We start from the raw sequence: 26,885 nt of genomic DNA on the forward strand, positions 1-26,885 counted from the left end.
TATCTCCATTTTTCTTTTCGCGCTTCTTCCACTTCGCGCATGGGGGGAATCAATCACTCTCTCACTAAGGCAGTTTCATCTCTCTAAATCCCACCTCCGTCGTCATCGGAAATACTCACCTTCCGCAATTCTCCCCTATAAAAGCCCTAATTCTTACTCCCAACTAAACCCCCAAACTTTCCAATTCTAGGGCTTCCATTTCACCGGAATTTTCAACGATGCCTTCTGTGAAAGTCACCGGCAAAATAATCCGCCTGGAGCTTGAGAACTTCAAATCCTATAAAGGCCACCAAGTCATCGGTCCGTTCTACGACTTCACGGCTATAATCGGGCCTAATGGCTCCGGGAAGTCGAATCTAATGGACGCCATAAGCTTCGTCCTGGGCGTCCGTACAGGGCAGCTCCGTGGGGCTCAGCTGCGGGACCTTATTTATGCGTTCGATGACCGCGAGAAACAGCAGAAGGGGCGTAGGGCGTTCGTCATGCTCGTTTACCAGCGTGCGGATGGGTCGGAGATCAAGTTCACTCGGTCAATCACGCCTGCTGGTAGTAGCGAGTACAGGATTAATGACAGTATGGTGAACTGGGACGACTACAATGCGGAGTTGAAAAATCTTGGTATCCTTGTTAAAGCTCGGAATTTCCTTGTTTTTCAGGTGATCACTTGTTCTGTATAAACAATCTATGGTTAAGTTTTGCTAGTGTTGTTCAGTTGCAGAGTTTATTAGTAGCTAACTGTAGTTGTGAGAGGGAATTCCGGAGATCGAAACTTAGGAATGCTTAGTAGTTACTATGGGGTAAGAAAAGGCTTGAAGAAACGAGTTGGAGTGAATTGCACAATAATGAGTTGGAGTATGAAGAGAGTTGATATCTAAGGATGGTGGAATAGTTAAGATGAGTGTGCTACTTTAAGCGTTTGTTGTAAAAACTTTAGAAATTTATAACTGAAAAATGATGAATGGAGAAATAGTGGGTGAAAATAACTAAGAGAAGATTCTCGTTCTTCTTCAAATCCTCGAACCACTTTTCTTTCACCCATGCCTTCTTGTAAATTGAAGTTACATGCATGACTATGTCAACTTTTTTTTTTTTTTGGATAGAGCTGTTTACTTTGTTCTTTGTTTTTTTTTTGTACAAATTTCCTTCAATAGTACAGCAAGGCTGTATACATATATCTCTAGAATCTTTTCATGCGAGATTATAGAAATTTATTTGCACAGTCCTAACTAATGGAAGTTGGTGAAGAAATTCTAAAATATTCCTAAAGTGAGACAAAGACTGAAAATTCTGCAAAATGATTTTAGTCACGGATCAGGTTATGTTCGTCTACAATATTGTCAAATGTTTTTATGACTCAGGGAGATGTGGAATCTATTGCTTCGAAGAACCCCAAGGAGCTAACAGCCTTACTAGAACAAATATCTGGCTCTGAAGAATACAAAAGATCGTATGAAGAACTAGAAGTGCAAAAGGCTGAAGCTGATGAAAAGGCTGTCCTTGCTCATCAGAAGAAGAAAACCATTTCAGCCGAGAAAAAGCAGAAGAAGCTGCAGAAGGAGGAGGCTGAAAGGCATCTCAAATTGCAAGAGCAACTGGTTAATATTCTTTTAACATTTTGAATTTTGTATTTTTACCGTGTGTCTCATAATTTGTAATATATGGCATACTAATGCTTAATTGTATTTTCAAGCTTTGTCATGATCTATGCAATAGTGAAGCTTGAAATATATTAGTATTAACTATTGATATAACTTTCATTATAGACTTTCTTTATGCGATACCGGGTTCTTGTTCTTATCGGACTTCAACTTTGTTGACCTAAAAAATTCTTATTACAGTAATAAACAGTTCTTTTTTTCTTTACTCTGTGAATTTTCTCTGATTTCCGAAACTTGCATGCAGAAATCTTTGAAGCAGGATAATTACCTTTGGAAACTATTCAACATAGAGAATGACATTGAAAAAGCTAATGAGGACCTTTCTGTTGAAGAGGATAGCCTGAAAGAAATTGTGCGTGAATTGGAAACTTATGAAGATGAATTAAAGAAAAAGAGCAAAGAACAAGCTGGATATATGAAAGAGATTCAACTACGCCGGAGGAAGATTGCTGAGAAACAGAGTAGACTTGATAAAGTAAGTGTTTTTTACAGGCAAATGCACACTGCTAGCTCTGTTCATCCACATATTGTAGGTTTTAGTTTCAGCAATGTTACGTCTACTTACTAAGTAGGTTTAAAAAGAAGTCCTTGAGGAAGTGGTGGGAGGATTTTATACATTAAAGCAATGTGTCAGTCTATGAAAGAATTTATTAGAGGAAAAATATCTCAGTACCATCTGATTGCCAACGATGTTTTTGATTGGTCCTTACACTATTATGGTGGCTATATAACAGAATTTCATTGATACATTTTGAGGTGTAAAATACTGTTGATGATCTGATTGCTTTACTTGTAAGCTCCAGTCATAAATCAAATATGTCTTTAGTGCTATGTTATGGTCAAATTCAAAATATGAGAATATCTGTAGCTTTTCAAGAGCAGTTCATTATATGTGTTTCTTGAATCCCAAAGCTTCATTAGACAAAAGGATAATGTTTTGTGGGTTGATTTGTCCATCCTCATTTAAGTTTCTGTGGCTTGAAAGATGTATAAGCATCTATGATGATTGAGATGAACATTTGGACGAAGTGTGGGATAGGGTCACTTTCATGGTTGCTTGATTGGGCTCAAATCATAGCATGTTCAAATTCATTTTTGTATGTAATGCAATCAGAGATTGGAGATGTATAGTTTTTTTGGAGTGTTTTCAATTCTTAGAATCAAAGTTTGATTTTGTTTGAGTATCCACTTCTTTCTTCATTGTGGCTCTGATGTCTTCGGCTCTGTATGTGTCTTATCTAGAAACTAAAACTTTTCTATAAATGCTCAAGAATTAGATTTGAACATAGGAGCTTTTTTTTTGTCTTATCTTGACACCTTTTGTTTTCTCTTACTAAATAATCACCAAAGATATATTTCCTTTAGATTCTTCTCTTTGTTAACTTCATATATTTTCTCTTTGTTGCAGATACTTTGTTTGGTTTATGTAACTGATTAAGGTCTTTATCAACTTACGACATTTATCTTATTTTGATGCTGCAGCAATCTGAGCTTGTTAAGTTAAAGGAGGAGACAACTCGTATAAACTCAAAGATAAAATCTACTAATAAGGAACTGAGTAAGAGGAGAGAAGAGAAAAAGAGACATGTGCAGGAGATTGCGAAACTTGAAAATGACTTGAGAGATGTGACAAGGCAACTTGAAGATTTGCGTGAGAAAAGCCAGGATGCTGGTGGAAAGCTTCAGCTAGTTGACAGTGAATTGGAGACATATCACCAGATGTGAGTTTATGTACTCTGTTTTTCTCAAACTTTTGATGACTTAGCTCCATTTATTCCATGGTTTATCAAAGAAAAAATAAGTTTTAATCCAGTAATTCTTTTACAGCAAAGAGGAGGCCGGGATGAAAACTGCTAAGTTAAAAGGTGAAAAAGAGGTTTTAGACAGGCAACAAAATGCTGATATGGAAGCACAAAAGAACTTGGAAGAGAATGTTCAACAATTGGAAAATCGAAAAGAGGAACTGGAGTTGCAAGAGAAACAAATGCAGACCAGGCTTAAGAAAATTCTTGATGCTGTTGGGAAACACAAAGAAGAACTTATCAGAGTGCGTAAAGAACAACGTGAGATGAAGGATAAGCTTGGAGACTCTAAGTCGGGCCTTACCCTAATCCTCTTCCTTTTAGTCACACTGAGAATGATTTTTCGAGTAATCTTACCTGCTTGCTCATTCAACTTTTTCAGGCACAAACATGATATGCTGAAGTCAAAGATAAATGATGTAGATCTTCAGCTACGGGAGTTGAAAGCTGACAGGCATGAAAATGATAGAGATGCCCGGATGTCTGAGGCAGTTGAAACCCTTAAACGCCTTTTTCCTGGTGTGCATGGTCGCATGACAGATCTTTGTAGGCCAACACAAAAGAAGTATAACCTTGCAGTTACCGTTGCTATGGGAAGATTCATGGACGCTGTAGTGGTTGAGGATGAACATACAGGGAAAGAATGCATTAAGGTAGTGCCATCAAGAATATTTAAGTTGTATTAGTCCAGTAAGAATGAATTTGTGAGGAATCTCCACGTGCCACTTTCTTGTTTTCTTGACTTCCTACTTCTGTTATTCATTCTTATCATTCTACGACATGCCAACCAATCTACGAAGTGCTGTTTCTGCTTTGTGCTGACCCAATTAATTTTTTACAGAGGGCTTCTTTATTTGAACACTTCCTTCTTAGACCTTATTAGAGATCTTACTATACAATTTCTAGCCGAAGTTTTTTTTGCTTGCATTGCTTGGACCTCAGGTTTAGGTTTGGAAAAAGTAACTTCTTTTTGACCTGTTATTTTACTTGCCTGCAGTATCTGAAAGAACAGAGGCTTCCACCACAGACATTTATTCCTCTTCTTTCAGTGCGTGTGAAACCAGTCATAGAGAGGTTGCGCACTTTGGGTGGAACTGCTAAGCTGGCCTTTGATGTGATTCAGTATCCTTAACTATAGGCCTCTTTGATTATTTGAAGTATTTCACAAATCAATAAGAAACTGTAATTATGAATTCATTAAATTGTTCTTTTTTCATGTATCTTATAGGGAATCTTGCATGAGAACTTTCTTTAGCTGCAAATGCATAACACTCAGCATAATACACATTCTTTATCTAGTGATAGTAGTTCGGTATATTATGGTAATGGATATACATTTGACGCATAAGCCCAAGAGGTTTGTTTATTCTTAAGTAATCTCAATCCCATCAGTTTTAGTTAAACATTTGTGATATTTAAAATAGCAATTCTTATTTACTTAAGCTTTTGGTTTCCACCCCAAACTAGTATTCCGGAATCTTATTCTAATACCTAATTATTGAAGCAGGCTACATTGAGATATACCATCAACCAAAAAAAACTATCCCTTCACTGTTGGTCATTTTCTTTGGTATTACTTGTAAGTTTGATTCCTTTACAGTCACAGATTCGATCCTGTGCTGGAAAAAGCTATTATATTTGCTGTTGGAAATACCTTAGTTTGTGATGATCTTGATGAAGCTAAACATCTGAGCTGGAGTGGACAAAGATATAAAGGTATTATAATTGACTGGTCTCTCCATATGCTGGTGGACTTATGTAATATATATTTTTCCCTGTATTAAATTACAGTTGTCGGTGAGATTTATTTTGACCTGTTATTTTGTTACAGTTGTAACTACTAATGGGATCTTATTGACCAAATCGGGTACAATGACTGGTGGCACAAGTGGTGGAATGGAAGCACGCTCACATAAATGGGATGACAAAAGAATTGAGGGTCAGTGGGAATTTGACTCTGAGCACTGCTTGTTCTGTTCTGTATCTGTTATAGTTCAATTGCTCTATGGCTAAAAACTGTCCCTTTTCAGGGCTTAAGAAGAAAAAAGAAGACCTGGAGTCTGAATTGGATAAGCTTGGGTCAATAAGAGAGATGCAGCTAAAGGAGTCTGAAGCATCAGGCAAGATTAGTGGCCTTGAAAAGAAGATTCAGTATACAGAAATTGAGAAGGTTTATCCAATTTTCTACTCTTTTCTTTCCTTAATCTATATATATTTTAATTAATTCACTATCATAAAGCGTTTCTTATTTTTAAAGTACTAACAGTCATTAGTACATTGGTTCTTCACGCTCTTTTGTTTGGAAGTCAATAAAAATTCCCTATTTAAGTAAAATAATAGGGAACAACTTAAAAGATTGTTTGCCAAGTGACTATCACAGTACAGTCCGCCCACATTTAGTGATCCCTTCTTGAACTTGGAATTTAGTGTGCAACTTCAAACTGAAAATTCGGTGTACATAGTCATACATCAGATATCAGGTTAACCACTTATACCCTGAATCCCGGATAAAACTAGATGAGAAACTGTTAAAACTGGAAATCTGGCTTGCTCTGGTTTTTGTCTTTGTAGAAAAACAGTTGGGGCTTGAAGTTCAACTAGATGCTTGATCTCTATGGAAATTCTTTTAAATTTGATAATGGAGATATATACGATAAGAAGTACTCCATATTTTATAAGCAGAATTTCTTCTATTAATCTGCACATGTGTAATAAAATTGTATGCGTAGTTAGTTGTCTAAACAAAATGGGCATTGATTACATTGCTTAATGTGACATCCAATCATGTTCCAAGTGATTGGCATATGATAATATTATTTAAAAGACAATCTTCTGCAGAAAAGTATCGAGGACAAACTGAACAAACTGAAGGTGGAAAAACGGAATATTGAAGATGAGATAGGGCGCTTCAGGCCTGAACTTGAAAAGGTTCTTATTATATATTTCTGTTCATGAAGCTCTGCAATCTTCTATATGTATGCATATAAAATGATGAAATTCAATCTTCTGATTTCAATTCTGCAGTTGGAAAAAGTTATTGCCACCAGAACATCAAAGATCCAAACACTGGAGAAAAGGATCAATGATATTGTTGACCTTATCTACAAGAAATTCAGTGAGTCTGTTGGTGTTAAGAACATACGCGAATATGAAGAAAACCATCTTAAGGCTATTGAGCAGATGGCTGCAGATAGATTCAACTTGCATAGCCAGCAATCGAAGCTAAAATATCAGTATGAACTCTGTATATCAATTTCATGCTGTTTCATTTTCTTTGCGTCTGATGATGTCTTATTTACAGATGACTCTACCTCTGCAAGTTTGTTGCATCCTTAGCTGCAGTGTTTAATACATTGATCTACCTACTTTTGTTTTCCTTCTTGAAAGTTTCTTGAACCTATATGTCTAATATGTTCTATACTTTCAAACCCCTCAATAAAGTTTGTTTGAAGAGCTTTTAATAAACAATTATTGATAACTTGATATCTAAATTTCCTATCTGAAGACAAGAGAATTACACAAATTTCAAACCAGTGCTTTCCTAAACAGGTTTTATGAAGTTATATTGATGCACAAATTCCATATTTATGCCCCAAAAGTTCAGAACCAAAAGCTGCATCACATTGCATTGCATGCATGGAGTGTTCTCTAAGATTCTGAAGCATGGTGCAATCTTATAAGTTATAACATTGTAATTTATTGTTATTTCCTCTCCATGTGGCTAGACTGGAGTATGAGAAGAAACGAGATGTTGGTTCGCGTATTGCCAAGCTGGAATCAACGATTGCCAACTTAGAAAATTCGTTGAGAGATGTGAAGGAAAAGCAAAAGGAACTGGAGTCGGCAACTGAAACCGCAAATGCTGAGATCGAAGTTTTAAATGAACAAGTGGAAGGTAATTTAAGATTTTTGTTCTAATCATGTCATCAATCTCATTATTATTAGTATTGTGTACTCACTGTTTTGCTTAACTGTGTTATTTCTTTTATGTTTGTTGATGCGGTTTTTGTTTTCAATTCTGCAGAAATCAGATTTGAATCCTGTGTTTTATTCAGTTCTATTGTTTTGCTTGTTTTCCTGGGTATCAGTTGTCTTGTGCCTATTCATGTTTTTTATGCATCTAGTCTCTTTCGTCAGCTACCATTTTTTTCTCTTCGGATCCAAAAAAATTATTGTGCTTATCATGAAAATCCCCCATAACCATTTCTCTCTATTTTAGGTTTGAATTCAAAAGCAGAGGAGTGCGAAAAGGATATTCAGGGATGGAAGAAAAAGATCTCTGCTGCTACATCAAACATTTCAAAGCATAATCGTCAGATTAAGTCTAAGGTTAGTAACGTTAGTTTGATCTCAAGAAAAAGTGGTCTAAGATTTAGTTTAATGACTTATATTCTTCAGAAACAATCTATTCTCGCCATGTATGATTCAGCACACATTGTTAATCTAACAGCTGCAATGTTCAAATATTCCAAGTTACAAGTAAAATTTAATAAATTAAGTTAACCTTGCCTTGTGACCCAGGAGAGTCTGATAGATCAATTGAGTTTGCGTAAACAAGAGATACTGGAGAAGTGTGAACTAGAGCACATTGACATTCCAATAATCTCTGACCCTATGGATACTGGGTCATCAGGGCCAGGGCCTGTTATTGATTTCAGTACACTGAGTAGATCGCTTCAGCAAAAGGCAAAACCATCTGAAAGGGAGAAGATCGAAGCAGATTTTGCACAGAAAATTGCTGCATTGATTTCTGAAATTGAAAAAACTGCTCCAAATTTGAAGGCACTAGATCAGTATGAAGCTGTCTTAGAGAAGGAAAGAGCTGCATCAAAAGAGTGGGAAGCAGCCAGAGATGAGCAGAATAAGATAACTTCAGATTACAACAAAGTTAAGCAAATGAGGTACTGCAATTTCTGCTAAATATAGCTTGTACTATAACCTTTTGGCCTACATCTTTTTATTGAATCAGATACTGGCTTTTTATCTAATTTGTTTCTATTAAATGGTGAAGAAAGGTCTTTACAGATCTTTTTGTTTCTAGTTTGAAACAATATTCAATTCGTTTCTGGAGTGGCTGTCCTCCCTACATTGAGCTTAATTTGGATATACTTGTTGATACAGTACCATATACTCCAAATAAAACCTCTGCTGATTTACACTTTATTAGTAAAATCCCAACGTGATAGGGTTTCGGTTCTACCTTTTAGCTTACTCCCTCTGTCCCCAAAGAGTATGAACTTTGGGTTCGGCAAGGGTTTTAATAAGTAAAGGGAAAAGTAAGAGAGGGAGAGAAAGGGTAGTGGAAATAATGTTAGTGGAGAGTGGGGTCCACATTATTATAATGGTATAAGTGTTAATGGTAATGGTATAAGTTGTAAATAAAATGATGTGTAGGGGTAGTAGTTGTTTGAATTTTTCAAAATTAGAAAGTTCATACTGTTTAGGGATGGACGAAAAAGGAAATAGTTCATACTCTTTGGGGATGGAGGGAGTATAAATTATTTGTAGAAATATGCCAACATGTGCTTTTCTTGTTCATCCTTCTCCTTTCCCTGCTTCTGTATATATTCATTTATGAAGTTATGTGCCTTTAACTGGTAGTCTTTTTCTAAATAATCAAAGATAATGAAGAACAACATTTTGCTTATGATAGTGCTTTTTTTTCATGTCTTTGGTCCCTGTCCTCAGCTCTTGATTTTGTTTTTATCTCCAGATTATTTAAATCCTAGCCTTAGACTGATGATCTATCATCAGCATTCTCTTGATTTTGCTCCATCTGTATTGTTATTTACCTAGTTTGTCAAGTCTTGACCACTGATTTTCAAGTTGAATCCAGGCATGAATGCTTCATGGCTGCTTTTAATCACATCTCAAATAACATTGACAAGATATACAATGAACTCACGAAGAGCAACACCCACGCGGTGGGTGGGGCAAGCAGCACCCATGCGGTGGGTGGAACAGCATATCTGAACTTGGAGAACCCCGATGAGCCATACCTTTATGGTATAAAATACAGTGCTATGCCACCAACAAAGCGATACAGGGATATGTCACAACTATCTGGTGGTGAGAAGACAGTTGCGGCACTTGCTTTGCTCTTTGCCATCCACAGGTATTAAAAATGAAAGCAAAAAATTTCTGCATTTGGTAGTCCTTTTAGGTGTGACAACTGACAAATGAAATTTGCTGCAATCCTGCTGTTAATTTTTTTCTTATCTTCATCTTTTCTGTAGATGCTTCTTGCAATTCAATTATTCAAAGAATAATTCTACTCCCTCCGTCCCACAATAAGAGTCACATTTTTCCATTTTAGTCCGTCCCACAATAAGAGTCGCATTTCACTTTTACCATAAAAAGTATGTGGGTCCCACATTCTACTAACCCACTTCACTCACATTTTATTATAAAACCAATATAAAAAAGTGCACCCCATATTCCACTAACTTTTCTAACCAATATTCTTTACATTTCTTAAAAATCATGCCCACACCAAATGTGACTCCTATTGTGGGACGGTGGGAGTATTTAGCTATGCCCATAAGAATTCTTTACTTCAACTCTGGGATGCAACTTCCTGTTCCATTTAATCTCTTCTTTAATTCCTTTGCAGTTCTCAACCTGCTTGTAGCTGTAAACTTAATAACTTAATGTGCATAAATTATCATACTTTTTAATTTCTTTTTATGTTGATACGATGGTTGACGTACTATATATATAATATTGTTTGCTCATCACCTTTAGTTTATTTATTACTCTTACTTTGATGCAAATATATCATCAGTGGTACAGATAGTCCTATTTATTCATCAATGTTGCTCAATGGAGTAGCTGTATACAGAGTATCCATCATCTATTTCTGTTTCGAGTTCTGATATTATTTCACAAGGAATTTCCTCACTAATCATATTCTGGGATTTGCAGTTTCAAACCTTCACCGTTTTTCATATTGGATGAAGTGGATGCTGCATTAGACAATTTGAATGTTGCCAAGGTTGCTAGCTTTATTCGAGCGAAATCTTGTGGAGGAGCAAAATTAGAGTCTGATGTTGACTTTGGATCTAGTTTCCAGAGCATCGTGATATCTCTCAAGGATAATTTTTACGATAAAGCTGAAGCCTTGGTTGGTGTATATCGTGATTCTGAGCGAGGGTAAGAAATTCATCATTGTTTGCGTTCTTGAGCTACTGCTTCCCCCTACCCAATATGCAGACTCTGAACTTTATGCTTATTTTGTAGGTGCTCACAAACCTTGACATTCGATTTAACCAAATACCGTGAATCTTGAGAGGAATTTGACCCAGCTGCGGGCTGCAGCTCTTTATAAAGTCTACACGATGTTGAAGACGTATGTAATAGAGAATATGTACATGATCAGGATGCTCGTAGACTTGTAATTGTTAACTGGTGTGTACTGCCATTTACCACTGCTATCCTTTATCAAGTTAGCTTAATAGGTTTGTAACGCATAATTTGTTCTATTGACATGTACTAGTATATTACTATTGATGTTTTTCGTTGCCTGTCGCCCAGTCCAGGTTTTCAATTAAAGTGAGGAGCAGAATAATCTATGTGTGGTGCCTTTTATTATTGATTTTTAATTACAGCAATTTGGCGCATAACACTCACAAAATTACGATGCATCGTCAATTAAGCTTTGTAGCCAAATATACTAATCGATGAATCTAACGTTTCTATACAAATAAATTCACTCTTACTTATCTTGACGGGTATCGACTGAATATTTGGTGATATACGAAGCCAATTGAACAGTGTTACACTGGACGTACGCATCTTAGGTATTGATGAAAAATGAGTACATTTGAATAGTTAAGGGCATTGAATGTGTCTCATGTTGTTCCCAACTTAGGTATTGATGAATTATTCTATGTGATCTATCTTAATGTATCCATGCACAAACAAACAGAAACTCTGGTTCAAAATTCAAGCATTCTCAGATAAAGAAAGCCACCTGCCTTGAGAAAAAATCATAGGTGGAAGCCATTAAAGCTCTCTACACATGCACACTGCAAGATGGCAAACTCCATCTGATTATGTGTCAATCGCAAACACCATGTTTTCCCCTATAAATTCCCATCACCTTTCTACTGAAAATTCATCTCCTCACAACAATCAGCCATGGCTAGAACCTTCTTCTCAGCTCTCAGCCTTGTTCTGCTCATCAGCTCGGCCTCTGCCTACAAGGGCAGCGGCGGCAGCGCAAGCTGGCAGAAGGGCGAGTGCGATATCACCAGGATCAACGCCCAAGAACCATCCTTCCGCGTAGAATCAGAAGGCGGAGTCTCAGAGTTCTGGGACCACAACTCCGAGGACTTCCAGTGCGCCGGTGTGTCGTTCCACCGCCACATCATCCGCACCAGAGGGCTCATGCTTCCTGCATATCACAATGCTCCAGTCCTTGCCTACGTTCTTCAAGGTCTGATTCTCCTCTACTTATAATTATATACTGATAAGTGAGGAGTAACATTTATTTATATTGTTTCATTGCAGGTAGGGGTATTTTCGGAGTGGTGATTTCGGGCTGCCCAGAGACATTTGAGTCGCCGCAGCAGCAACCAGAGAAGGAGGTGAGGGGAGGAAAGTTCAGCACCGATCGCCACCAGCAAATCGAGTACTTGAAGCAGGGTGATGTCATCGCAATCAGAGCCGGAGATGCTCACTGGACTTACAACAACGGCGACGAAGAGCTCGTCATCGTAGTTGTGCAAGACAACTCCAACAACGCCAACCAGCTAGACCAAAACCCCAGGGTGGGATTAACAATCTCTAATTAAGTTAGGAAAAGAGTAGTAGTAATTAACAACGAGAGTGTTTTGCATGCAGTCGTTCTTGCTGGCCGGAAACCCGGAGATTGCGCAGCAGCAGGAGCAGATGAAGCGATTCAGAGGCAGCCGCGGGCAACAGCACGAGATGGGCAACATTTTCAGGGGACTAAGCAATGAGATCTTGGCAGAGGCGTTCGATGTGGACGAGGAGACCGCGAGGAAGCTCAAGAGCGAGAAGGACGAGAGAGGCCCCATTGTGATCGTGGAGAAGGAGCTCCAGGTCATCAAGCCTCCATTCCGCCACAACGGCCTTGAGGAGACCGTTTGCAGCGCCAAGATCAGAGAGAACATCAACAACCCCTCACGCGCCGACATCTACAACCCCCAGGCTGGCCGCCTCTCCACCGTCAACAGCTTCACCTTCCCCCTCCTCAACTACCTGCGTCTCAGCTTCGCCAAGGCCGTCCTTTACAGGGTAAACTCACACTCACTCACCACATCAGCTTGCGGCATGTCGCTCACTAATTGATTTGAGTGAAGTGCAGAATGCGATAATGGCGCCACACTGGTTGACAAACGCACACAGCATAATGTACATCACACGTGGCGAGAGCCGAGTTCAGGTGGTGAACCACAAGGGGCAGGCGGTGTTCGACGGGCAGGTGAGGGCAGGGCAAGTGCTGGTGGTGCCTCAGAACTTCGCGGTGGTGAAGCAGGCGAACGAGGAGGGGTGCGAGTGGGTGGAGTTCCAGACCAACGCCAACGCCATGATCAACACACTCAGTGGCCGCACCTCCGCAATGAGGGGGCTGCCACTCGACGTCGTGGCCAACGCGTACCAGATATCCAGAGAGGAGGCAGAGAGGATCAAGTATTCGCGCCAGGAGACTCTCTTCTTTAGCGGATCTAGGTCGTCATATGCTACACAGTAAAATGTTTCTCTTCTCTGTATGAGACCAATAATAATGGCCGGTTGATATACCGTTATAAATATATCCCTCGCTGTTTGAGTTTTGCATCAATTTACTATCTTTTCTTTTCTAACTACTACTATTAAATTTATTTTTCAGCTTACAACGTCACAGATAAATTCTGAAACTCAAACTCTCAATATCACTCAGATATCTATGTTTGCAATATCAATAAAATTGTTTGGATCCTAAATTTATGGAGTATTAGATAGTTAAATGATTAACTAATAATAATTGAATTACAATTTTTAATTTAATTATTAATTGAGATAACTATAATATTAATATTCGGCCATCACTAGCCCTGTTTAGAGAAACAGGTAAGTTACACATAGTTTTAATATTTATGTGGTAAAGCAGAATTTCATCACAGTAACAAATAACTACTGTTTGATCATTTTTAAATTAACATGTAAAATCAGACTCCAAGATTTTTTTTTAATAATTCTATATTTTTAGGTTTGCCGATTAAAGATAATGTAAATTAAGTAGTACGTATATCATATACGCACAAAATTAAACATTGTCATTTTGCGTGTACTCTTAAAAGCTTACACCTTGTCGATACAATGTATTCTTATATGTTAAAATCAAGTAAACAAAATTTATCGCAGGCTTTCATATTTCCAAAAATATAACAATCGGGAGTATTATTTTTTGCTCACACATCATCTGTCAAGTAGATAATTGACCATATAATTTTTTGCAGGCTATTATATTTTCAAAAATAAAACAATATAATATTAAATGATAGTAATTACATGATTATATTTATGAGTGAATGTCCGAAATGATAGGGATAAAATTGACCATTTATTGGAAAGAATATGAAATATCATGACAAAATTGTTGTAGTGTGCATTCATTTTTTTTATCAATCAGATGCATAAGGGGCATCCATAACGCCGCGGGCCGGACCGCACTTGGGTCCTGGCCCGCAGCCCAGCGAACAATTTTAGGGAATCAATACACATGAATCTAAAAAGAAAAAAATTGCACCTCATGTATCTAAAACATTTGAAATATTTGATGGTAGTACTCAAATTTCTCCACCAATATTAATTCACATAGAGACGAAACATGTCAATTTATCCATGCACAACAAACATATGAAAATTGTATTTATTCTCAGATAAAGAAAGCCACATGCCTTGAGACAAAATCATAGGTGGAAGCCATTAAAGCTCTGTTAGACATGCATAGTGCAAATGGCAAACTCCCTCTCCTTATGTGTCAATACCAATCGCCTCTTTTTCCCTCTATAAATCTCCTTGCTTTTCCTTACTAAATATTCACATCTCTGAATAAGCATAAGCAGCCATGGCCACAACCTTCCTCTCTGCCTTGAGCCTCGCTCTACTCCTCAGCTCCGCCTCCGCCTACAATTACAGAGGCGGAAGCTGGCAGCAGGGCGAGTGCGATATCACTAGGATCAACGCCATGGAGCCCTCGTTCCGCCTCCAATCCGAAGGCGGTGTTTCCGAGTTCTGGGATCACAACGCCAACGACTTCCAGTGCGCCGGCATCTCCCTGCACCGCCACACCATCCACACCAGAGGCCTTTTTCTCCCTGTCTACCACAATGCTCCCATGCTTGTCTATGTTCTTCAAGGTTTCATCTATTTTCCATTTCCACACTTAAACATTTTTATGATAACATTGTTGTAATTGGGTATCTTGTTATTGGATGTTCAGGCAGTGGCATTTATGGAGTGACGATTTCTGGGTGCCCGGAAACCTTCGAGTCGCCCCAGCAATCGCCGGATCAGGGGATGAGGAGCCAAAAATTCGGTGATCGTCATCAGCAGATCGGCTTCTTGAAACAGGGCGATGTGGTCGCAATCAGAGCCGGAGATGCTCACTGGGCCTACAACAACGGCGACCAAGACCTCGTCGTCGTTGTCTTGCAAGACAACTCCAACAATGCCAACCAGCTCGACCAGAACCCTAGGGTAATATTCCATCCGTTCCGTATTAATAGAGTCATATTCTTTTTTGGAACGTTCCAACGTACTAATTTGATTAATTTCTATTTCTAGAGAAGTACTTGCTTATATTTTACTATTTCTTACTTTATTCTCTGCATTTAACATACTAAACTGTGTGGTTTTCTACAGTCATTCTTCCTAGCTGGAAACCCGAACTGGGGACAGGAGCAACAGAAGGAGCAGCTGCGTTTCCACGGTGAGAGACGCCACGAACAGAAACAGCACGAGTTCGGGAACGTGTTCAAGGGAATGAGCGTGGAGAGCCTGGCAGAGGCGTTCGACGTGGACGAGGAGACAGCGAGGAAGCTGCAGAGCGAGAATGACGAGAGAGGAATGATAGTGATCGTAGGCAAGGGTCTGCAGGTGATCAAGTCACCATTGAGGGAGAGGGAGAGGGAGACAGAGAGCAGGGAATACAACGGAATCGACGAGACCATTTGCAGCACCAAGAACAAGGTCAACGTGGACAGTCCCTCACGCGCCGCCATCTACAACCCCCAGGCCGGCCGCTTCTCCACCGTCAACCGCTTCACCCTTCCCCTCCTCCAATTCATCCAGCTCAGCTTCGCCAAGGGCTCTCTTCACAGGGTATCAAATTAAACTCAATTATGTATGCACATGCATTGTGATGATGAGATTTGAAATTGTGTATAATAAAACCAGAATGCAATAATGGCGCCACACTGGTTGACCAACGCCCACAGCATTCTATACATCACCCGTGGTGACAAGTTCATCCAGGTGGTGAACCACAAGGGGCAGGCAGTGTTCGAGGGGCAGGTCCGGGCAGGGCAGGTGCTGGTGGTGCCTCAGAACTTCGCGGTGTTGAAGCAAGCCGGCGAGCAGGGATGCGAGTGGGTGGAGTTCCAGACCAACGCCAACGCCATGATCAACACACTCAGCGGCCGCACCTCCGCCCTCAGGGGACTGCCCGTAGACGTCGTCGCCAACGCCTACCAGATATCGAGAGAGGAGGCAGAGACCATCAAGAATTCGCGAAGGGAGACGCTTCTTTTCAGCGCCAGCAGGCCTTCAACCAGAAGAGTTGCTTCTGCTTGAAGAAGGTTCCAATTTAGGGGACTCTAATTTCAATAATAATGAGACTAGTCATGTCATGTCATGTATGCGCACGTGTTTTTTGGAACATGAAATATCAATAACAACTCAAAACTCTTATTCTAAACTTGCATTTTTAGTTTAGTAGTACTCCGGTATGAAATTACTCCTAGTAATATCAATAATAAGATTTATATTGGAGCATGAAATATACATCTTTCCTGGTGTTATAACCAACAAAAATTAAAGTTTTTAAAAAGTTGGATCTGGTTGAAGCGTTATGAAAACCACACTAGTATTAATGAGAAGAGGGAAGGAGCTCAAGCCGAGGATACCTTTCCCACGCACTTTGGGTGGAACTTCAAAGCTGGCCTTTGATGTGATTCAGTATCCTTAAACCATAGGCCTCCCATTTGATTATTTCAAGTATTTCACGAATCAATAGCAACTAAATAAAAATATATATAAAAATAGCAACTTCTTTAGCTGCAATTGCATAATACACATTTTTTATCTAGTGGATAGTAGTTCGGTTTATATTATGGTTAATTGGTAATGGATATGTACATTTGCCGCATCTGCCCAAAAGGTTTGCTTATGCTAATTATTCTTAAGTAATCTCAATCCCATCACTTTTAGTTTTATAAATATTTGTGATATTTGAAATAGCAATTCTTATTTATTTATGCTTTTGGTTTCCACCACAAACTAGTACTCCATAATTTTATTCTTATAGGAGTATCTAATTATTGAAGCAGGCCAGATTGAGATATACCATCAACCAAAAAAACTCTCTTCACTGTTGGTGTAGTGGAAACACAACATGGTGCTGTGCTATAAAACGGCGTCGCTTTTATGTCGAGTTGCTTTTTTTTCTTTGTTATTGGTATATATTAGGAGTACTCCTACTATTTACTCCATCTGTCCACGAAAAATAAGAAACATTGTGAATGATACGGGTTTTAATATGCAATTGGAAAAGTAAGAAAGAAGAGAAAAAAAATAAGAGAGAAGTAGTCCATATTATTAGTAAGAGAGAAGTTGTTGAAAACTGTTCTTTTGATTGAACTACATAAATGGTACTTGATCTTTGACTTTTTGTGACATTACATCATTTTGCATATTGATATAATTTTATTTATTATTGCATATTGATATAATTATATGTTGTATATATATATATATGAGTCCTATTATCCACAAATCCACTCTTAGAGACCGAACCACCGAACCATACCAAATTAGGGCTTTTAGATCTAGTTTTTTATGGATAAGATACAGAAATTTATAAATTATTTTCGCCTTCATCACAAGCCTATTTTAATTCATCTGAAGGTAAATAAGTCATACTAACATGTTACGAAGATTTAACTTCGTTCCAGAATATATTACTTCATTCTAGTAGGTTTTTACTTCATTCCAATAGGTTTTTACTTCATTCCAGTACGTAAATGTGGTTTCGCCGTCGCGTGTCGTTCTTTCTCTCTACAATATCTATTACCAACGCCATGCGCTAATATGGTTTAATAAACACATGGAATAATGTAATAAATTGTTGGAATGAAGTATGTGTAGAAGCATTTGAAGTACAGAATGAAGTAATAAACCTATATAATGAAGTAAAATGGGCTTGTAATGAAGCCGAAAAAATTTTCACAGCAGCACATCTCATCAAAAAAACTAGATCTAATGGCCCAGATTTGGTCTCTAGTTCGGTCTTTAAAATTGGTTCGACATTGATCACAACTCTATATATATATATATATATATATATATATATATATATATATATATAACTGTGTGTGTGTACGCGTACTTTAAAATACTAAATAGTTAATTTAAGTGTATGCTAATATGAACGTGTGCATGAAAATATGGAAACATACTGTGCATTAACATATATATTTGTACGGTCTTAAATATGTATATAGTTATAAAAGTGAATTTTGACAAGTATCTTAATTATTAAGTAAGCTCTATTTTTATATATATTTTTTTATTTAGAATATTAAATGATTATGTTGTAATTTATCTTCATCCCATAATATATGTGGGTGACACATTACTATAAGCTTCACTATATACATGCTATTTGGATTAATCATATTTTAATTAATAGGCATAAGTCGGCAAGTTAGACGTGAACTTTGATATATAATTGTACATATTTATGACAAAAAAAGAAAGAGATAGGGAAGGAGAGAAAAACGAAAGAACAAAAACATGCGAGAAATTTATGGTCAAGGGTTATAAATCAAGAGTTGGAATCAGAAGTTCAATAAGTTTACTCATCGTAATCAGGTGTGTATAAATCACACTTTTGATTTTACATATTTTTATGTGATTGATTGCTATGTGTTAAATTAGAGTGAATATTTGAATTATATGATGTAAGACTAAAATGGTTATGTGTTATTTGATATTGATGGTGGATTATGATGTGGATATGTGATTTGTGTAACGCATATGTTTATCTATAGTATTGGAGTTAATTGATGGAATATATGGATATGTTATTGGTGCAATGAATATATTGATGTATGATATTGGAATTCTTTGAATCATGGAATTAAAGTGGATATGTGACAATCTTGCCATGGGTCTGATATCAGTGGTAATGAAAATAGACCTACGAGTCATATTCAATGATGGACCTACGGGTCAAAGAATATATGTAAAGAGGGACCTTCGTGGAAAGGTTAAATCAAAGAGGGGCCTTCGTGGAAAGGTCAATATGCAAAGAGAGGCCTTCGTGGAAAGGTCAAAAAACAAAGAGGGGCTTTCGTGGAAAGGTCAAATAATGAAAAGGGACCTTCGGGTCGTATACAATGGAAATCCCGGGCATATACCAGGCTTGATCTGTCACAGAATAATGAAAAAAACGGAGAGGCATATGCATATGAATATTAAATTGTTTATGATATTTATTACTTCTGGTGATATATTTTGGTTAAAGAATATGTTTGATTTTTGAGTACTGTGGAATTAAAGGTAAGGTTTATATACACTGAGTTGTGGCTCATATAAACCACTAATATTTTCAGGAATAAGATATGAGTGAAGTATTTGGTTGAGGTGAGTCGTAGGAATTGCACATGTTATCAGGGTCGGCGGCTGACGCGTTTTGGCAACCTTCACCTCCTAATCATTTCTGCATGTAAATAAGTGTATAGTATACAGAAAAGTGAGAGGGTCCCACTGCAGTTTAGAATGGTTTGAAATATGTACTTGATATATATTGGTTTTTGAAATTTTATAATATGTGTGTTTTATTTATTTGAAGTGTGGTTATTTATTTTAAATTTTAAATTTATTTATAATAAGTGCATACGTCATAAGGGTTGAGGTGTGACACTTTTGCACATAAATGGTATCTGATCTTTATTTTATATCGTTTTTAGTACCCTTGACAAAAATAACTCTAGATACCAAACATGTGATTTTTTTGTTATGGAGGATATTTTTAGAAATTTCAATTAAATGGTACCAAACATGTGATTTTTTTCCCTTCCAATTTTTTATTTCTTCTTTATTAGTTTCTTCTTCTTTCTTTTTTCTTCATTTTCTTCTTTCTTTTTAGTATTTTATCTTCATTTCTTCTTTCTTTTTTCTTAAAGGTTGTGTTTCCTCTTTTTTCTATTCTCTTCTTTTTCTTCTTTCTTTTAAGTGTTTTATACATACATCTAATTGCATTCATAATATAAATTAAGAACAAAAACGATATAAAATAAAGATCAGGTAAAAGATCAGGCACTATTTATGTAGTTCACTCCTTTTTTAAATGTGCTCTATTTTTCATGGACAATTAAAAATGACAAATGTGCTCTATTTTTTTTTAGACGGAGGAAATATGTTTTTTTTAAGTAATTTAGTTAGTTAAATGGTAGTAATAGTTAATTTGCTATTCTTAATAATTAGATCTTTGAATGATAGTGTACTAGTTAATTTGGAATTAGGACTAATATTTATATGACAGTATAAGGGGAACTGATCTTTTATTTCTTACTATGAATTTATATGGGTCATTTAATTAATTAGTTGCTCAAAGCAATAGTTATATTTTATATTAAACCGTTTATTTAATTTTGTTAATGAACTTCGGAGAGTAACTAAATTTTTCAAACAATAGAATTCCATATGTTAGAATAGTGTATTTTTAAAATTTTATTTTGCAGGCTTGCATTGTTGTAATTATTAACAAGTGTTGTAAAATGGCTGATTAAAAATACATTTTGTTAATACAGTTATAAGATAATTACCAATTAAAGTTGACAAAATCATAAAGAACATAAATATATAAAAGGGAGAAAAAAAAAGGCAAGTAAACATCAATGCGGCAAGTAAATATAATCATGAGATATTTTAATTTTTAATTAGTAAAATAAGTAATTAAAATTTAATTATTAAAGAAACTGAACTAGTACTATAATGAAGAAGAAAAGAAAAATCAAAGTAAAAAATGCAGCTTCATTTTATGATTCCAATTAATTCAAATTAATTAAGAATCGCCAATTAAGTAAAAATGCAGCGTGATTTTAGTGAGTGTAGAGGATTCATCGCCAATAGTAGGAGATCACAGCGGACGCGGCTCACCGCCTCTACTGTTGCCACTCATCATCTGCGTCTGATGCTTCCGAGGCTCCTGAGCAGTCGGAGATTTAAATTCCATGGTAATCGGGTCTTTTCAACTCTGATAACTCGGTCTCACGTCCCACCGGAAATCCTTCATGCCAATAAAAAAATCACAGCGTTGATCCGAACTGACCGCCTCGATGAAGCCAGGGCTTTTTTCGATGGCTTGTGGCAGCGGAACACCGTCACGTGGAATTCAATGCTCAGCGGCTATGTCAAACGTCGCGAGATTGCGAAAGCGCGGTGGCTGTTCGACGAAATGCCTGAGAGAGATTTGGTTTCGTGGAATTTGATGATTTCGGGTTATATGTCGTGTCGGGGGAGAAGGTATGTAGAAGAAGGTAGGCAATTATTCGATGAAATGCCTGAGAGAAGTGTTGTTTCCTGGAACACTATGATCAGTGGCTATGCGAAGAATGGAAGGGTGGATGATGCTTTCACGCTGTTTAACGCTATGCCTGAGAAGAATGTGGTTACTTGGAATGCGATTATCACAGGGCTCTTGGATAATGGTCGCGTGAAGACAGCTTGTGAGCTTTTTAGAGCAATGCCGGAGAGAGATGCTGCTTCGCTTAGTGCAATGGTTTCTGGACTGATTCAGAATGACCAGCTTGATGAGGCTGGGATGCTTTTGTTGGAATACAGGGAACTTGGAGAGGGGGTGGATGACTTAATCCATGCTTATAATACTTTGATTGCTGGATATGGTCAGAAGGGAAGGGTTAGGGATGCTCGGCGCCTTTTTGATAAGATACCCCTTTGCAGTGATGATGGAAGTGGGCGAAAATCAAGGTTTGAGAGGAATGTGGTTTCTTGGAATTCAATGATCATGGCCTATGTAAAAGTTAGGGATATGGATTCTGCAAGTAATTTGTTTAATGAGATGGAGAGCCGGGATATTGTCACGTGGAACACTATGATTAGTGGTTATGTTAATGCATCTGATATGGAAACTGCCACAAAACTGTTCTTTGATATGAAAACTCCTGATATTTTGTCATGGAACTCGATCATCTCAGGGTATGCACGGGCAGGGAAGATGCAACTTGCTCTTGATTTTTTCCAGAAAATGCCTCAGAAGAACCAAGTTTCTTGGAATACTATGATAGCTGGATATGAAAAGAATGGAGGCATCAAAGAAGCGGTAGAACTGTTTCATTGTATGCAGGCGGAAGGAGAGAAACCAGACAGACATACTTTGTCTTCCCTTCTTAGCATTTGTGCTGAATGTGCAGCTCAACTTACGGGCATGCAAGTTCATCAGTTGGTGACAAAGATAGTTATACCAGATAACCCTTTATATAACTCTCTCATTACCATGTATGCGAAATGTGGGGCTATATCTGAAGCCAGGACAGTATTCGATGAGATGAAATCTCAAAAGAATGTTATCTCTTGGAATGCTATGATTGGAGGGTATGCATCACATGGGTTTGCAAGGGAGGCATTGGAACTTTTTGAATCAATGAAGTGCTTTAAAGTGAAACCAACATATATCACATTCATATCAGTTTTGAGCGTGTGTGCACACAGTGGTCTAGTGGAAGAAGGCAGGTCGTATTTCAAATCCATGGTTGAAGATTTTGGAATTAAACCTAGAGTAGAACATTTTTCGTCTCTTGTGGATGTGGTTGGTAGGCATGGGAAGCTTGAGGAGGCAATGGATATCATTAATAGCATGCCAATTGAGCCGGACAAGGCTGTCTGGGGGGCACTTATGGGTGCTTGCAGAATGCACAACAATGTGGAGCTGGCAAAAATCGCAGCTCAAGCATTGATGAAGCTGGAACCGGAGAGCTCTGGCCCTTATGTTTTGCTGTACAATATGTTTGCTGACGCTGAAAGATGGAATGAAGCAGATGAAATCAGGATGGTTATGGAAAAGAACAACATTAAAAAGTCACGTGGTTATAGCAGGGTAGAATCTAGTTAATCGTATTAGGTGCGCTCCATTTGGAACTATGATGGAAGCATAGGGATTACCGTGCAGGTATTTTATTTACCTTTCATCTGTAGCTCCACCATGTGTATGCATGTGTTGTCCTCAACCGTAGTTGGTTGCCCATCAAAATGCGAGATTTGCTGGCCATAAAAATTTGAATTGAAGCTAGCTGCTGGGTAGAATGAGAGTTAATTCGTATATGGACTGGTTTTTTTTAGCATATCTTCTGAAAGATCTCTCTGGCTATAAACTGTCATGCTTTCGCATAACTGAATCAGTTTTAGTAGCATCACCTGTACAGCTCTCATTGTCATAAATTACCTTTGGGATTGAGATATCATACCACTTGACAATACATATAACATTCTTCAAAGTAAGTTCCACGAAGTGAAGCACTCTCTCTCATACACACAAATATAGATCGGAGGCATTCTTCAAAGAGATGTTGCAGATTACCATTAGTTTGAGGATAGTTTTGGTTGTCTTTAATTTTTATTCTTAGTTGTTTATTGTTGTCAAAAGTCTTGTTATTAATAGAGTTTTAGAGATTACCATTAGGAGTCTTTAGTTATTTTGAGATTATCATCTATGTTTCTATTTCTTTTCCAAAGTTGAGTAGAAGTAGGAGTTTTGTGTAGTTCTGTATAATACGTCTTTGAGGTTTGAAGAGGATCAAGGGAGGGGTACCCAGAGTCCGCAATGCCAGAGCCCTCAAACAACACGAAATCAAGGGGTACCCACTTCAGATTGAAAAAGGGGACATGACTTTGTAGTGGAAGTCGAGAATGCAGGAAAGCTTCCAGGTGAGCTCGTAGCGGATGACGACGGCAGAGAAGGGGGTAGGAGACGTCAAGGACATCTCATTATTATTAGTATTATGTACTTACTGTTTTGCTTAACTGTGTTGTTTCTTTTATGCTTGTTGATACGGTTTTTGTTTTCAATTTTGCGGAAATCAGATTTGAATCCTTTGTTTTATTCAGTTCTATTGTTTTGCTAGTTTTCCTGGGTATCAGTTGTCTTGTGCCTATTCATGTTTTTTATGCCTCTAGTCTCTTTCAGTCAGCTACCAATATTTTCTCTTGGGATCCAAAAAAACTGTTGTGCTTATCATGAAAACCCCCCTTACCCATTTCTCTCTCTCTTAGGTTTGAATTCAAAAGCAGAGGAGTGCGAAAAGGATATTCAGGGATGGAAGAAAAAGATCTCTGCTGCTACATAAAACATTTCATAGCATAATCGTCAGATTAAGTTTAAGGTGTGTTTGATCTCAAGAAAAAGTGGTCTAAGATTTAGTTTAATGACTTATATTCTTCAGAAACAATCTATTCTCGCCATGTATGATTCAGCACACATTGTAAATCTAACAGCTGCAATGTTCAAATATTCCAAGTTACAAGTAAAAATTAATAAATTAAGTTTACCTTGCTTTGTGACCACAGGTGAGTCTGATAGATCAATTGAGTTTTCGTAAACAAGAGATACTGGAGAAGTGTGAACTAGAGCACATTGACATTCCAAAAATCTCTGACCCTATGGATACTGGGTCATCAGGGCCAGGGCCCGTTATTTATTTCAGTACACTGAATAGATCGCTTCAGCAAAAGGCAAAACCATCTGAAAGGGAGAAGATCGAAGCAGATTTTGCACAGAAAGTTGCTGCATTGATTTCTGAAATTGAAAAAACTGCTCCAAATTTGAAGGCAGTAGATCAGTATGAAGTTGTCTTAGAGAAGGAAAGAGCTGCATCAAAAGAGTGGGAAGCAGCCAGAGATGAGCAGAATAAAATAACTTTGGATTACAACAAAGTTAAACAAATGAGGTACTGCAATTTCTGCAAAATATAGCTTGTACTATAACCTTTTGGCCTACATCTTTTTATTGAATCAGATACTGGCTTTTGATCTAATTTGTTTCTATTAATTGGCAAGGAAAGGTCTTTAGAGATCCTCTTTTTCTAGTATGAAGCAATATTTAATTCGTTTCTGGAGTGGCTATCCTCCCTTCATTGAGCTCAATTTGGATATACTTGTTGACACAGTTCCATATACGCCAAATAGAACCTCTGCTGATTTACTATATTAGTAAAATCCCAAGATGATAGGGTTTCGGTTCTACCTTTTAGATTATAAATTATTCGTAGAAAGTATGCCACCATGTGGTTTTCTTGTTCATCCTTCTCTCCTACCTGCTTCCGTATATATTTATTTATGAAATTATCTGCCTTTAACTGGTAGTCTTTCTCTAAATAATCGAAGATAAAGAAGAACAACATTTTGCTTATTATAGTGCTTGTTTTACATGTCATTGGACCCTGTCCTCAGCTCTAGATTTTGCTTTCATCTCCATATTATTTAAATCCTAGCCTTAGACTGATTCTCTATCATCAGCATGCTCTTGATTTTGCTCCATCTGTATTGTTATCTACCTAGTTTGTCAAGTCATGACCACTGATTTTCAAGTTGAATCCAGGCATGAATGATTCATGGCTGCTTTTAATCACATCTCAAATAACATTGACAAGATATACAATGAACTCACAAAAAGCAACACCCATGCGGTGGGTGGAACAGCATATCTGAACTTGGAGAACCCCGATGAGCCATACCTTTATGGCATAAAATACAGTGCTATGCCACCAACAAAGCGATACAGGGATATGTCACAACTATCTGGTGGTGAGAAGACCGTTGCGGCACTTGCTTTGCTCTTTGCCATCCACAGGTATTAAAAATGAAAGCAAAAAATTTCTGCATTTGGAAGTCCTTTTAGGTGTGACAAATGAAATTTGCTGCAATCCAGCTGTTAATTTTTTTCTTATCTTCATTTTTTCTGTGGATTCTTCTTGCAATTCAAAGAATATTTCTATTTAACTATGCCCATAATTATTCTTTACTTCAAATCTGGGATGTAACTTTCTGTTCCATCATAATATCTCTTCTTCTGATACCTTTGCAGTTCTCAACCTGCTTGTAGCTGTAAACTTAACGTGCATAAATTATCATGCTTTTTAATTTCTTTATATGTTGATATGTTGGTTGACATACTATATAAAATATTCTTTGCTCATCACCTTTAGTTTATTTATTACTGTTACTTTGATGCAAATATATCATCAGTGGTACAGATAATCCTATTTATTCAACAATGTTGTTGCTCAACGGAGTAGCTGTATACAGATTATCCATCATCTATTTCTGTTTTGAGTTCTGATATTATTTCACAAGAAGGAATTTTCTCACTAATCGTAACCTGGGATTCGCAGTTTCAAACCTTCACCGTTTTTCATATTGGATGAAGTGGATGCTGCATTAGACAATTTTGAATGTCGCCAAGGTTGCTAGCAAGCTTTATTCGAGCAAAATCTTGTGGAGGAGCGAAATTAGAGTGTGATGTTGACTTTGGATCTAGTTTCCAGAGCATCGTGATATCTCTCAAGGATAATTTTTACGATAAAGCTGACGCCTTGGTTGGTGCATATCGTGATTCTGAGCGAGGGTAAGAAATTCATCATTGTTTGCATTCTTGAGCTACTGCTTCCCTACCCAGTATGCAGATTCTGAACTTTATGCTTATTTTACAGATGCTCACGAACCTTGACGTTCGATTTAACCAAATACTGGTTGACGAACGCCCACAGCATTCTATACATCACCTGTGGCGATAAGTTCATTTAGGTGGTGAACCACAAGGGGCAGGCAGTGTTCAAGGGGCAGGTCCGGGAAGGGCAGGTGCTGGTGGTGGCCTCAGAACTTCGTGGTGTTGAAGCAAGCCGGCAAGCAGGGATGCGAGTGGGTGGAGTTCCAGACCAACGCCAACGCCAACGCCAACGCCATGATCAACGCACTCAGCAGCCGCACCTCTGCCCTCAGGAGACACTTCTTTTCAGCTCCAGCAGGCCTTCAACCAGAAGAGTTGCTTCTGCTTGAGGATGGTTCCAATTTAGGGGACTCTAATTTCAATAATAATGAGACTAGTCATGTATGCCCACAATGTTTTCGGAACATGAAAGTATCAATAACAACTCAACACTATCATTCTGAACTTGCA

The 26,885-nt window shown here is 37.7% G+C and overlaps 4 protein-coding genes across 9 annotated transcripts; all 4 read left to right on the forward strand.

Moving 5' to 3' along the window:
• LOC125203913 (structural maintenance of chromosomes protein 1) lies at nt 1-26,885 on the forward strand. 2 transcript variants are annotated; one of them, XR_007173465.1, is made up of 19 exons: nt 1-656; nt 1,359-1,595; nt 1,903-2,133; nt 3,141-3,379; nt 3,486-3,752; nt 3,843-4,113; nt 4,458-4,582; nt 5,067-5,176; nt 5,292-5,399; nt 5,491-5,630; nt 6,299-6,388; nt 6,485-6,693; nt 7,186-7,355; nt 7,680-7,789; nt 7,982-8,361; nt 9,297-9,415; nt 25,400-25,559; nt 26,101-26,333; nt 26,419-26,885. XR_007173465.1 is itself a non-coding variant. In XM_048102424.1 (18 exons), exons 1-18 carry the CDS (start codon nt 219-221, stop codon nt 10,746-10,748), a joined length of 3,681 nt encoding a protein of 1,226 aa, XP_047958381.1. In that variant the 5' UTR covers nt 6-218; the 3' UTR covers nt 10,749-10,983. The 2 variants fall into 2 exon arrangements, 1 of the variants encoding a protein (XP_047958381.1); XM_048102424.1 differs by lacking the exons at nt 25,400-25,559; nt 26,101-26,333; nt 26,419-26,885 and adding exons at nt 10,385-10,612; nt 10,700-10,983 and having other exon boundaries at nt 6-656; nt 9,297-9,575.
• LOC125203917 (11S globulin-like) lies at nt 11,585-13,268 on the forward strand. The gene is made up of 4 exons (XM_048102431.1): nt 11,585-11,897; nt 11,972-12,231; nt 12,305-12,721; nt 12,792-13,268. The coding sequence occupies exons 1-4, from the start codon at nt 11,600-11,602 to the stop codon at nt 13,176-13,178; spliced, it is 1,362 nt and encodes a 453-aa protein (XP_047958388.1). The 5' UTR covers nt 11,585-11,599; the 3' UTR covers nt 13,179-13,268.
• Nucleotides 14,508-16,388, forward strand: LOC125203915 (11S globulin-like). Its single transcript, XM_048102430.1, has 4 exons — nt 14,508-14,829; nt 14,913-15,169; nt 15,335-15,793; nt 15,869-16,388. Exons 1-4 carry the CDS (start codon nt 14,538-14,540, stop codon nt 16,262-16,264), a joined length of 1,404 nt encoding a protein of 467 aa, XP_047958387.1. The 5' UTR covers nt 14,508-14,537; the 3' UTR covers nt 16,265-16,388.
• Nucleotides 20,778-24,636, forward strand: LOC125203914 (pentatricopeptide repeat-containing protein At1g62260, mitochondrial). Of its 5 annotated transcripts, XM_048102427.1 has the most exons (4): nt 20,778-22,883; nt 23,504-23,674; nt 23,984-24,093; nt 24,278-24,636. In XM_048102427.1, the coding sequence occupies exon 1, from the start codon at nt 20,784-20,786 to the stop codon at nt 22,824-22,826; it is 2,043 nt and encodes a 680-aa protein (XP_047958384.1). In that variant the 5' UTR covers nt 20,778-20,783; the 3' UTR covers nt 22,827-22,883; nt 23,504-23,674; nt 23,984-24,093; nt 24,278-24,636. The 5 variants fall into 5 exon arrangements, with proteins under 5 accessions (XP_047958384.1, XP_047958383.1, XP_047958382.1 ...); XM_048102426.1 differs by having other exon boundaries at nt 20,778-23,714; XM_048102425.1 differs by having other exon boundaries at nt 20,778-23,674.

This window comes from Salvia hispanica, chromosome 2 (genome assembly GCF_023119035.1).
Source record: "Salvia hispanica cultivar TCC Black 2014 chromosome 2, UniMelb_Shisp_WGS_1.0, whole genome shotgun sequence".
Classification (NCBI taxonomy): Eukaryota; Viridiplantae; Streptophyta; class Magnoliopsida; order Lamiales; family Lamiaceae; genus Salvia; species Salvia hispanica.

Bases quoted from the DNA above. Each gene is read 5' to 3' on its own strand.
- LOC125203913 (XM_048102424.1), top strand. From the start codon at position 219: ATGCCTTCTGTGAAAGTCACCGGCAAAATAATCCGCCTGGAGCTTGAG. The intron at 657-1,358 runs GTGATCACTTGT...TTTATGACTCAG, and splicing joins GGAATTTCCTTGTTTTTCAG to GGAGATGTGGAATCTATTGC. The intron at 10,613-10,699 runs GTAAGAAATTCA...CTTATTTTGTAG, and splicing joins TATCGTGATTCTGAGCGAGG to GTGCTCACAAACCTTGACAT.
- LOC125203917 (XM_048102431.1), top strand. From the start codon at position 11,600: ATGGCTAGAACCTTCTTCTCAGCTCTCAGCCTTGTTCTGCTCATCAGC. The intron at 11,898-11,971 runs GTCTGATTCTCC...GTTTCATTGCAG, and splicing joins CCTTGCCTACGTTCTTCAAG to GTAGGGGTATTTTCGGAGTG. The intron at 12,722-12,791 runs GTAAACTCACAC...AGTGAAGTGCAG, and splicing joins CCAAGGCCGTCCTTTACAGG to AATGCGATAATGGCGCCACA.
- LOC125203915 (XM_048102430.1), top strand. From the start codon at position 14,538: ATGGCCACAACCTTCCTCTCTGCCTTGAGCCTCGCTCTACTCCTCAGC. The intron at 14,830-14,912 runs GTTTCATCTATT...TTGGATGTTCAG, and splicing joins GCTTGTCTATGTTCTTCAAG to GCAGTGGCATTTATGGAGTG. The intron at 15,794-15,868 runs GTATCAAATTAA...TAATAAAACCAG, and splicing joins CCAAGGGCTCTCTTCACAGG to AATGCAATAATGGCGCCACA.
- LOC125203914 (XM_048102426.1), top strand. From the start codon at position 20,784: ATGCAGCGTGATTTTAGTGAGTGTAGAGGATTCATCGCCAATAGTAGG.